This window comes from Apteryx rowi, unplaced genomic scaffold, assembly GCF_003343035.1.
Source record: "Apteryx rowi isolate R43461 unplaced genomic scaffold, aptRow1 scaffold_45, whole genome shotgun sequence".
NCBI classification, from domain to species: domain Eukaryota; kingdom Metazoa; phylum Chordata; class Aves; order Apterygiformes; family Apterygidae; genus Apteryx; species Apteryx rowi.
Genome location: NW_020450705.1, coordinates 3,112,741 through 3,125,182, shown reverse-complemented (window position 1 = coordinate 3,125,182; position 12,442 = coordinate 3,112,741). Strand labels below are relative to the sequence as shown.

Here is a 12,442-nt window from a genome sequence, read left to right as displayed (position 1 = left end):
CGAGCCGCCTGCGCATCGCCCGCGGGGTGCCGGGACTTTGCCCTTGCTGGTGTGGATGCCCAGCAAGCGGCTCCAAAGCGCTCCAGCGTTCCTTAATGGTGCTGGAAGCACGCGGGGAATGCGCGGCGGGGGGCAGGCTGCCCCAGCCGCCGCGGGACGGGGGGGCATTCCTGGCACGCAGCGCTCCCCACCCCTCGTTTCGCCCTCCGCAGCGGCCGCGGCGGGGTAAAGGGCAGGGGGAGGAGGCCCGAAACGTCTCCTGTTGACCCGAGGGGAAAGGGGAAATTGCTGCGGAGCTTTGCAGGCTGAGAGAGCCCGTGTCAACGGCGCAGGAGGAGCCGCAGACAAAGGGACGGGACGGAGGGGAGATTTCCCATCGCCGCGCGCGAACGCGCCCGGCCCCCGCCAGCCCCCGCTCCCGGGAAAGCGCTTGCAGGCAGCGGAGGCGGCTCCTCCTGCCGAGACCCTTCGCTATTTCACAGCCCCAAACCCACGCGACACCGGAGGGGGGAAACCCAGGCTTGGGGCTGGAGCACCTCGGGCAGCAGGACACCCGCAGCAGGAGGGGGAATCGGGGCGGAACAGGCCCCTCCGTCCCCGCTCCCTGCCCAAACCACCCCGTGCCGCGGGAAAGGACGCCGGGACGCTCCGTTGGCGCAGGGTCCTGCACGGGCAGCGGGAGAACAGCCAAGGAACAACCCAGGTCTACGTTCTGCTTTTAATTTAATTGTCTTCTCTAGACCATGTCACAGAAACAAGGAGAAAACACACACGCCGGACACGGGAAAGGGCCCGAGACCACGAGGCAACATAGTGCAAAGGAGCTCGGAGCCGCCGCTCTCGCCGCGACGGGCTCCAACTCCTCCCCCTGCAAGAGACATCGGGCTGGGGAAGCTTTTTTCTGACGCAGGTAAATCCAGTGCTGTTGAAGTTTTATATTAACTCAACACAAGGCAATAAATAAAGAAGCAGTGCCTTAGGAAAGGCACCTTTTTTTTTTTCCTCCCCTCCTCCTTTCGGCATTAAAAATTGACATTGGCATCAGAGCGTGTTTTCAGACTGCGGTTTCCCGCGGCGCTGGGAGAGGCAGCGGCAGGATTTTCGGGAGTGCTCCAAGGGTCTATCCGGTGGGAACGCTGGCTGCCGCAGAGCCAAGGCGGCTGCTGCGAGGGGGCTGCGCTGGGCAGAGCCGCCGCGGCCTCGGCACGTTCTCCGGCTTCCCAGCCGTGACAGCGAGCTGGGAGCGACGGCGCTGGCAGAGGCGCCTGCTATTCCAGTTGGGTTTTGCAGAGCAGGAGGGGGAAAGAGTTTGGGCCTGGACTGATTGTACCCGACTGCCAGTAGATCCTAAGAGCCCAGATCTTAGCCACCAGCCAGGACAGCACCTTCCAGCCTCCACGGCCTCCCCCCAGCGCCCTGCTACATCTCAAGCCTGTTTGAGGTATATCACCTGCCCCCTCCGTTATCTTGTGCAGCCAAGAACAGTGCAAAGAAAAAAAAAAAACCCAAAAACAAAAAAACCACCCTTCTTCCCCACCCCCCATGAGATGATGAACCTGTTTGCAAAGGGAGGACGGCAGAGCCAGGACCGCAGGGCCACCAGACCACCACCATGGGGCCTGGGGTGGTGGCTGGACCAGCCCCGGGCTTTGGTCCCTCCGGGTCCCCCCGGCCGAGCGGGGCTCGCGGCCCCGCCGAGGGCTCTGCCCCGTCCCGAAGCGGGTGCGCGGCCGCCCCGGAGGGCCCTGCTCAGCTCAGCTTCATGCTGATGGCCACGGCGCGCTTGTAGACCTCGGTGAYGTTGTCGCAGTCCGCCAGGGAGAAGCAGCTCTCTGCCAGGGGGCTCTGGCAGTGGGTCACAGTCCAGCGGCGGAGCCGGCGCCCTGCCTCCTCCTCCTCCATCTCCTCCAGCCGGAGGAGGCTGTCGACGGAGACGCAGCCCCGCATGCCCCCGCCGCCGTCGGGGACGCGGGCGGGCAGGTCGAGCTGGTCGAAGGACTCGGTGGAGAGGATGCTGTCCTCGCTGACGGCGCTGGACGGGCGGGCGCGGGGGGCCACCCTGGGCAGGGGCGCCTCGCCGAAGGAGCCGAAGCCCGGCCCCGGCAGGCTGTCCGACTCGGCGCTGCTCGAGGAATACTTGCCGTTGTGCTTCAGGATGCCTTTGCGGCGGGCGGGGAGGCCCTCGGGGCCCTGCTCCGGGGAGGGGATGTCCACAAACACGCTGGCGTCGAGGTCCAGGCTCTCCGAGTCCAGGATCTCCGGGGACTCGCAGCCCTCCAGGGAGGAGTAATAGCCCGACTCTCTCATCGGCGGCTTTTTCAGGATTCCCTTCCTGGGCACGGCCACGGGGACCGCTCTGCTGTCCTCGCCGCAGGCCAGGGTCCGCGCGGACAGGACTCGGGTCAGACCGGCAGCGGCTGCTTCGCCCTCCTCGTCCCTCGCCTCTCCAGCGGCAGCTGGCTGCGGAGGGCCGGGGCCGGGCACCTTCTGGTCGCCGGAGTTTTTCTTCTTCAGGATCCCCTTGGGCCTCTTCAGGATGGGCTTGGAGGGGTTCTCCGGGGCCACGGCCGCCTCCTGCAGCACGTGGGAGATGTCGTTCTCCTTCTTGGACTTCTTGAGGGAGCGCTGCCTCTCCAGGGTGACGCTGGGCATGTGCTGCTTGAAGAAGCAGCGCATCTTGGAGCCGTTCTCGAAGAGGGGCCGGGAGGATCGGCGCAGCCACTCCGCCACCGTGGCCAGGGGCGACTCGCTCTCCCGCAGCATCTCTTGCTCCCCGACGGGCACTTTGTAGCCCCAGTTCACCCACCAGTGAGTGGCGATGTCTTCAATGGTGGCTCGGCGCTCCGGGTTCACCATCAGCATCCACCGGATCAGCCCGCAGGCATCTGGGGAAAAGCCAGATCAGCCACCAAAGGCAACGTGTACAGCGGGATGGGGAGGGGAGAGCTGCGTGGGGTCTACCTACCCGATAGCTTCGTGGGCTCCCGGTAGTCCCCGCTTGTGATCTGCTTGACCAGAGTCTTGTAGTCTTGGCCATCAAACGGCATCGTACCATGGACCAGGATGTAGAGGAGAACGCCAAGAGACCAGCTGTCTACCTGCAAGATGGAGAGGTGGATGAGGGTGGGCCAGCAAGACAGGGCTGCTTTGTCCACCTGCCACCCACACCGGCTGCCAGCATTAAAGCAGCAAGCTCCGTGCCTGTGCATGGCCGAACCTCCTACTAGAGGCTAACTAGCAGCTCCTGGGACGGCAGTCCTCTTCTGGAGGACAGGGGAGTGCAGCAGGCCCAGCTCGAGGAGGTGCTGTGGGCAGCTGCCTGCATCCTGCCACCTCTGCCTGGCACCCCTGGCTGCGACTTGCCGTTACCACGCACCAGCTGTGCAGTGCTTTGGTAGAGGGCCCGTTACCCCCGTTCACACCGGCAAATCGTAGCCCCCAGGCTCCAGTAATATTGCTCTCTCCTGGGAAAGTGCTCAGAGCTTCCCTGTTGCAAGACACTTCCATCACGTCCAGTGAGCAGGGGAGCAAGACACAACTTACCTCTGGGCCTTTGTACGGCCTCCCGTTGATGATTTCGGGAGATGCATAGAGCGGGCTGCCACAATAAGTCTGCAGAAGTTTGTCCTGCTGGTAAACATTGGAGAGGCCAAAGTCCGCAATCTAGAGAGAGGTTTATAGCTGTAATCAAGCAGCAAAGTCAAAGTTCCTATGTGCAGGTGGAGCAGGACTGCATGTGATGCTCCCGAGCTGCGGCTTGGCTGAGGTTACCCCCTCCCAGAAGCCTCACCGCAGCCCCGGCAGCGGCTGCTTCTGACCGCAGCTTGCCCCAAGCGGCGCCCGCTTCCCGGCAAGCCCGGGGCTCTGCTTCTCCGGCCCCGTCGCCTGCGACGCCACGAGCGGGGGGCAGCTGCAGAGGGGAAGCGGCAGGGCTCTCCTCCGGCTCCTTCAGCCCCAAGAGGCTGTTTATTCTCCGCCTGCTCCACCCGGCGCACCGGTATTCGTTACGCTCGTCACGCCGGTCCGTGCTCGCGAGCCTCCAGTGGAGGCAGCACTGGGATAGAGCCCCACGGCCCGCTCGTCATCAGCTGCGCCGACGGAGAGGATTTTCATTTTGCTCTGCAGCCCGTCACGATTTGCACTCTGTTCAGACTTTGCCCTCTTATCGGCATCCAGATAAGTGACGATGGCTTTAATAGCCGGCATCGAGGCTCTGCCTCTGCAGCCTCTTCCCCCAGCCGCAGGGCTCAGCTCGCGCCACGCCGGAGCGGCGGCTCGGGGACTCGTGGGCCGAGCGAGCCCGGGAAAGCTCCTCGGCCACAGCCGGCCCTGAGAGCCCTCGCTGGGCAAAACGCCAAGCGCAGCCGGGCTCCGCCAGCCTCTCACCTTGATGTTCCCATTTGCGTCGAGAAGGATGTTCTCCAGCTTCAGGTCTCGGTGGACGATCCCATTCTGCGCGAGGGAGGGAAAGGCAGGTTTAGTTTGCAGTTAGTCACAGCAGGGAGGTTACTGCCATTCACCCGCCCAGCCAGCGCAGCTCCGCGGAGGCTCCCCGCCAGCAGCCGAGAGTTCAAACAGGACACGGTTCCAGTAATGAGATGAGCAACAAATAACTTGTTTTACAGCCCATCCTTATCCACGCACAGCATCCTGAACTGGGCGCTGCTCTCCTCGGGCTGATCGGGAGCACGGTGCATCCCAGCCGGCTGCACGCTGGGCTCTCGCGCCCTCCCTGCGTGCCAGTACCTGTCCCCAGTGGGTGCTCGTGGCTGGGGCACGGCAGACACCAAGGCAAGGCAGCTCTGCGCTGGGCCGCTTTGCTGGGACCTGCTGCTGCCCAGCTAAGCGAGAGCTTGATTTGCTTTGGGTTCAAGAGGTGCTCTGCAACCTCCCCTTCCAGCTGATGCATGACCCAAGCATGGCTTTGGAGCATCTCCGCATCTCCTGGGGACACCTCCGGGCCCAAGGACCCTTGCACGGGCCAGGCACAGCACGCGCTCCTCGTCCCGCAGCCCCGGACAGGCTCCACGGCCACCCGAGACGGGCGGCCCAGGCTTGGCTTCCCGAGCTGGCAGCAGCTCCGGGCGTTCCCCTCCGTGGCGGGTGGGACTGGAATTGATAATTCCCTGACTGGTTTAGTCAGACCGGCACCGCGGCAGCAGGAGAGCCCAGGCGAAGCTTTCCAAAAGCGGCTCGATCACTTCCTCCGCAGAGGCCGGCCGCACCCTCCGATAAGGGCGAGGATTAACCCCGCTCCCGACCGCGGTGCCCCTCACCTCCCCGTCAGGCCCCGCGGGAGCCAACCCCTGCCCGGCCCTTGCACCTCTGCCGCGGTGCAGGGAGCCTCTTTCACAGCGCCAAGCGCGCGGAGACCCCACCTGCTCCGCTTTACGCCCCGAGCCGTTGGGGACGCAGCGCCTCGGAGCGCGGCGCCGACCCACCTTGTGGCAGTAGTAGACGGCGGAGACAACCTGGCGGAAGAAGTGGCGCGCCTCCTGCTCCGTCAGCCTCTGCCGCTCGCTGATGTAGTCGTACAGGTCGCCCTTGCTGGCGTACTCCATCACGATGACGATCTTGCTGCTGTTCTCAAACACTGCAAGGGGATGCCACAGGGCATGAGGCGCTTCGCCAAAGGCCGCTCTCATTAGCGCATGCTTTTTAATTAGTGGGTGAAGCCATAACCGACTCCGGCACACCGCCTGTCCCGTTGCCCATGCCCTCGGCCTGCTCCGAGGAGCAGGRGGTGCTGGGCTTTCTCCAGGCACCTGCTCTGCGGTTGGAGGAGGACCCGGGCAGCCTGATCTGCCACCCGTGTCCCACGGCATGGCCAGGGCTGCCAGCCACGCACGGCGAGCTTTCCCGCTGCTCTGCGGCCACAGCCCACGCGGGAAAGGGCTCCCGTCCTCCCGCGGATGGGGAAGGCATGCGGTTCTTTGCTAGAGGGATTCCTGCTGAAAGGGACAGGAATAAAACGACCAGCTGGCATGGCCGGGGTGGACTTTCTCCATGCTCCTAATAAGGATTAAGACTCAAGCCAAGAGATGGAGCGTTTTCTTCCTGTTCGCAGAAAACTACCTCAATATTTCTGAATTCCAGCAGAGGCAGCAATCAGCGTGACTCAGTCCCTGCAAACACGAGCACAAACCGCCAATCCACTCGCTTTTGTTTGGAGGACAAAAGGACTCTGGATCCCTCACGTACGCCACTAACGGCAATAACGCAGGCATTGGCCACACGCACGTACCCAGCACGGCACCATAAACACCAGCCGAGCCAGCTGCGCCAAGGGAGAGCGCAGGGCGCGCTGGGTTTGCGGCCAAGGGACTTGGCGCTTAAGCAAAGACTGATCCAGTTGGATATTTGCTCCAAATCTGATTGTAGCTAGAACTTAAGAAATTCCCCTTCGGCCCCCATTGGCATTGCCTGGGCTCCCTGGGAGCAACGCGGAGCCATGAAGCACTGCCCGCACGGCGGCATCAGTAGCTCTGCAAGCAGCCAGTGGTTTGGTTTGCCGATGCCCCAGGGGAGGGAGAGAGGAGGACTCCAGCACCCGGATTTGCTCCTGCCTCGGGCTGGAAGTGGAGCTGCAGAGATTTCCTCTGTGCCGGCATTTGCCCCTTTCCTGAGCATGCGTTTCCTGCAGGTCGGGATGAGCACGCGGCTCCTTCTCGGCAGCCGCAGCACGCCAACATCAAGCCGCACGGTCCAAAGCACTGGAGTGGGGCTCCGGCATCCGTGCGGGAGCCGTCCCAATCCCTCGCCTGCTCCGTGTTGGGTCCCAACCTGCAGCCGGAGGCTCCCACCCACCGGCTGGGCCGGGAGCAGCGTTTAGGCTTCCAGCATCCCACCGCATGGAGCCAGGCTTTAAAGGCCATGTAAACTGTCGCTTCCCTCTCCAGAGCGGAGGGGACGAGACGGGAAGCGGCTGTTTCCGGYGCAGGTATTTCCCACCGCCGCGGTGCCGCATGCAGGCGGTGAGCGCCGAGGGCAGGATCGGCCGGGGAGCCGTGGCACTCCGCATCGCCCACGCGGCTTGGGAACGGCAAACCRCTTCTGCTTCAAAAAGACGTTTTCCTCATTATTTTTTTAGAAGGGAAACTTGAGAATTGAGCCCTGAACATGCCCATAAAACCCGAGCAGAGAGCTCGGCTTGGCTAGGAGCCGAGGGAGGACGCGGCRACCCAGCACCGCTTACGGGAAGCCCTGTGGCGGATCCCACCGCTCCAACCCACGCCAGCTCGCAGGAGGGATTCGAGCTGGAGCCGACAAGCCGCTGGAGGGGACGGGGGAGACGAGGGCTCACCTTCGTGGACGGCGATGATGTGGGGGTGATTGAGGGACGACATGATCTCGATCTCTCTCCGGATATGGACGAGGTCCTGCTCATCCTTGATTTTGTCTTTCCGGATCGACTTGATAGCCACCTGCGGATGGGGACAGACGCGGAGGGGCTGTCAGGAGGCCACTGGGGCCGGAGCCCAGCACCAGCCCAGCTCCCGGACACACGCTGCGGAGCCAGAAACGCAACCTGCTCCGTCGGGAAGGGGCTCACGAGCAGCAGATCGGGGGCCTGGCTTCTCCGCCCCGGCGGCCTGCTCTGTTTGAGGGCTGTGCRTCAAGTCTCCGCTGCAGTAACTCCCATAAAAAGGAAATTTTATCAGTCAGGTTTTTACAGTTTCCGAGTCTTTCTGCTGTGCACAAGGGAGGCTCCCACCCCCGCGCAGGGAAACCTGCTGCCAGCTCTCAAGAGGCGCTTGCCAAGCTCCTTGCACGGGGAGCACAGACCTGCTCCTTGTTTATTTGCAGTGGCTTACAGGAATCGCGTCCTCGGCTCGAGCTGCCGGCTGGATCACRGCCACCGAGAGGAACGCGACCTGCACACATGACTTGGGAGATAATGACAACACCTTCTTGGGGTGGTGAAAACGAAAAAACAGGTTTTGTTTTCCCTGCAAATATTTATTCCAGGGAMCTGCTTATGTAGAGGTAGGAGAAAGTCTGGCGTTAAGGGGCAGATCCTGCCTAGGCAGCAAACACAGGACCTTGCTCCAGCCAGCTGGGAGACCCAGCACCGACCATCCAAGCCGCCTTCCAGGCTTTGCTTGGGTTTTCAAGTTATCCTCTACAAGGAAATTGAAAGGGGAGGAGAAAGAAGAGTTAGCGCTGGAGAATAGATGCCTTCTAATCCTCTTTCAAAAGAGCTAGGGAGAGACAATATACTCCTAGGGCTGAATTTACAACTGAATCCAGCAGAACCTCTTTTTTTTGTATCAGACAAGAATGCGGAACAGCATTAATCCCGTAAAGGGATCCCGGAGGAGACGGAGCACCAGGTCTCCCAGCAACAGGGAGAGGGGCCACAGATGCCCGCCGGCCCCCCGCCGCCAGCGCCAGCTCAGCGCCGACGCTCACGGCCAGACGCGGCGGAGACCCTCCTCCGCCTTTACGGCGCGAGATGCACGCCCGGCCTCGTCTCCCTCCGATCTAGGGTGGGGGTCGGAGGCCTTGCGCCCTCGAGACCCGGCCTGCCAAGCGGCGAATGGCTCCAACAACGGCTGCAGCCCGGTCTCCAGCCCCGCTCCTGYGTGGGAGCGCAGGGACCACATCTCCGCTCCTCTGACCCACCTCGGGCCGGTGCTCGCCGGGCAGGCGTTCGCCTTCCGCACAGCCGAGAAGCGTTGCACCCGCGCCAGCCGCGGCGCTTGAACCCGCGGGCAACCGAGCAGAATGGACTCTGGCCGAGGGAGGCTTGATCCCAGATCCAGGGTGTCACGCGAAGCAATACCAAGGGCACATAATAGCTTCTTGAAAGCCAGGGAATTTCTTCCCTGACCTTCGTGCTAGGTTAACAGGTTAAAGTTTAACCGTTTCTGCTTCGGCCCCTGATTACCTGACCCCCTCCAGGAGGCACGCAATGCCTCAAAGCCTTTTTGCGGCCAGTCAGCCTGGTCCTGCCCTCCCGAGTCCCCTGTTTGCTCACTCCATTCATCGCCCCGCCACCAAAGCTTGACATCCAGCCCAGCCCAATGGCCCCCGTGTTTTGGGGTCACCAGCTGTACGTAGCATTTTTGCTTGCTGACCAAGATGCTGTGGAGCCTGGTCTCAGAGCAAGACTCCGCTGTCTGTAAATACACGCAATGGCTCCGGGCTGCCAACACGGGAAGCCCTAAGAGACGCCACCGGCTGTAATCAGCAAGGAGAGCACAGGCAAACGCCGCTGCCTGTGAACCTGGCAGTCAGCATTAGCGACCTCGGAGGCCGAACGGAGTCACAGCTCCAGCCCCAAGCAGGTCAGCGCACTGCTAGAGCCCCAGGGCTCTCCTTGCRGAGCGCTCCTCACCAGCCGGCTGCCCAATGCAACGCTTCGGGTGCGACTCAGCGAGGAGATGCCACCGTTCAGGTCTATATCTCATGCCAAGAAGACTGAGCAGGCCACTGAGGGCAGGGTGATCTAGCCATCTGCCAAGCCCTGCCGGGGAAAGCAACCCCTAGGTTGTCCCTGGGGAAAGGACAGAAGCAGCTTTGTTCCAAAACATCTCCCACCTAACAAGGCCGATTGCAGAGGATCCCCGCTCCGAGACAGCAAAGGCAGTACCCAGCTGCCCCTAGAGATGGGGACAGGAGCTTCGGGGTCAGACACCTCCACAGCAGGTACCTGTCAGGACCCTGCATCCTTCCTCTCCCTCGCCAATGCCCACAAGAAGAATCTCCCGCAGGAGACAGCCCCAAGAAATCCTGCTGCTAGATCCTGGAGAACTTGAGAGTACTTTCCAAGTCAAAAAGCTTTTAATTAAAAGTTTTGGGGGCAGAACAGGTATTTTAAGCAGCTGCTGAAAGACATATTAAGTTACAACCCCAGGCAGCTCTTTAAAAGTTGTTCCAGATTGCAAGTGCAGCATTTCATGTTCCATGAAATATGGATTACAACCCACAATGGAAGAGACCGGGGTTCCCCCCTTACTGGAGATCAAAAGAGGCTTTGCTACTTTGGAATATTCCAGGTGCCGTCTTCCCCTTGACATCACACAAGCCCAGGAATACATTTCTGACATCGCAAGCAAGTCCCACAGGAGGTCCTGATTTCTATTTGACTTGGCTACAGTCCAAGGCTTGGGAACTAGGCTGGAAGAAACACTAGGCTGGAAGAAAATAGGCCAGATGCTGCAATGCAAACAGGTGCAGGAGCCAGCTTGCACCACCATGGCACATGTTACCGCATCTTCAAAGCAGGAGACGCAGCAAGAAAAGCCAGCAAGTCTCTCCCCACCTGCCTGCTATTTCAAAGGCGCACCAGKTCTCCAGCTGCTGGGAAGGGCGCTCGGCAGAAGTACCCACCGCCAGGCGTGAGCGTCACGTCACCTAAAGGATTTCTAAGCAGAAAACAAGTGGTGATTTTCTGACAATGAACATTCATGGAAGCCCCCCAAAATCCAGCACCTCACAGAGTCTGGTCTTCCCGTAATCAACTAAGTGACTAGACACACTTTGTTTTGAGCTAAGTCCAGGTAGGATGGTTAAAATTCAAGGAAAAAGAAAACTAGGCAGTAAAACAAGACAGTTCAACACGTAGTGCATCTGACAGAGGTGGTTTCTGATTAGCCAGAGGCAAAAACCACGCATGGAACGGTTCCAGCTTTATGGCTTCAGCCGTCAGTGTTGGATCTGCGCACAGCCCGTGAGAGGGATAACCGGAGGAGGCAGTCATACCTGCTCTCACACCTCAGTATTTAGGAAGTGAAAGCCACTTAGAGAACGAGCAAATAACAAGCCAGCTCAGGATAAGCCTGAAGATTAAACAGGTCCGGAAATGCTGAGTGGTGCAAGAAAGAATTTGTGGGAAGAGGAGAGATTTGTGGTTAAGCCTCCTGTTTCTACATGGCCAGGTCTGCGTGGTACCAGTTAGTCGAGCCTTTGACTGTCTTTGGCATTTATTGAAGAGTCATTGGCCTGTGCACTTAATTCACATTATCACAGCCTAATACTACTAGGCAAACAAGTCCCTGTCCTAAGGGGCTTGCACAGATAGGCAGGTTTTCTGGTAGTTCAAAGAATCTCTGTACAAGCTTTGTTAGTGGCAGAAAAGCAAAGCCAAATCTTCTCACCCATCCCAAGGGGCGGGATCGTTCTAGGTCAGTGGGTAGGAGCTGCATTTCAGGGCCCTGATTATGCAGGAAAATAGCAGCGTCTTCAAAATCAGATAGGCTAATGGCAGTGGCAGATCTGAGTTAATTAAGAGCTGGTGTGTTACACAAGAAAACCTCTCCGATTTACAGTTGCTTTCCTTGACATGCCTTTGCAGCATGTTAGCAATTCGGTCTCGCACCCACCTTTGCTGCTGCCGTGCCTCGTTGGGCCAGTTACGCTACTCGCAGGCGAACCCTTATTGCTCACCCCTATGGTCTCGCAAGGGTTGGGGTGCGAGTGCCTTTCACTGGTCCCATCCTGCACCATAGGGAGCTCGGCACTGAACAGGGACAGGGAAATCACACACAAGTTTGTCCTTTGAACGCCTGCTGATCTAAAGGGCAGGGCTGCTCAGAACCAGTGGTAGCCCCCTTTCCTGGGGGGCTACGCTCCACCACCTCTCCCCGCACACTTCCGACGTGTTGGATATCTGTGCTCTGGGTCGAGCTGTGCATTGCACACCGAGACACTTGCTTCAGACAGGCTGAGATGTTTGATTCAAGGAGTCACGATTTCAATCAGACACTCAGGGCACTCCAAGGGGCTTGGCTTTGCTTGCATGCCACACACCACTGCTAAGAGTCAACACGTAAAACCAACCAAAATCCAGGGCAAGAGGAAGGGAAAGATCCTTGAGACTCAAGTGCAGTGTTTGCTCTGCACTGCCGGATATGTGCAAACTCCTTTCACCAGGAAGCCCGACTCGGTCAAGTGCGTGACCGGAGCTGCAATCCGCCGGTGGGCGCGAGCAGACCCACGCTAACCGCGGCTCCGGGGGCGGCCGGGCCCCAGCCTGCCCCAACGCTGCCCCCCGACCCCTGCGGGGCTGCTCGGAGGCCGGGCCCCGGCCGGTCCCTCGCTGCGAGGGGAGGCGCGGAGCCCACGGACTGGGCTCGGCAGCGGGGCCGGCGATGCACCAGGGCCCGGCGGGGGGATGCACAGCGCCGTGCACCGGTGCGCGGGGGCAGGGGAGGGGGGGATGCTCACCAGCTTGCCGGAGCGCTCCCGGGCTTTCTTCACCTTCCCGTAGGTGCCTTTGCCCAGCGTTTCCAGGAACTCGTAGCGGTGCTTGAGGTTGTGCTTGTGGTGGTGCCGCTTCACCGCCTGCTTCTTCATCAGCGGCCGCGGCGACTTGATGAGCCCCTCGGCCAGCGCCGCCCCCGGCCCCGCCGCCCGCTCCATGCCGCGCTCGGCCCCGCACCGGCTCCGGCTCCGGCTCCGGCTCCGGCTCCGGCTCCGGCCCCGCTCCCGGTCCCGG

The 12,442-nt window shown here is 60.9% G+C and overlaps 1 protein-coding gene across 1 annotated transcript; it reads right to left on the bottom strand.

Annotated features, from left to right (window-relative positions):
* Positions 1–1,749: 1,749 nt before the first annotated feature.
* NUAK2 (NUAK family kinase 2) lies at positions 1,750–12,376 on the bottom strand. Its single transcript, XM_026077258.1, has 7 exons — positions 12,172–12,376; positions 7,304–7,424; positions 5,442–5,593; positions 4,387–4,452; positions 3,544–3,663; positions 2,966–3,098; positions 1,750–2,885 (listed from the first exon to the last, which is right to left on the bottom strand). The coding sequence occupies exons 1-7, from the start codon at positions 12,364–12,366 to the stop codon at positions 1,750–1,752; spliced, it is 1,923 nt and encodes a 640-aa protein (XP_025933043.1). The 5' UTR covers positions 12,367–12,376.
* Between the last annotated feature and the right edge of the window lie 66 nt (positions 12,377–12,442).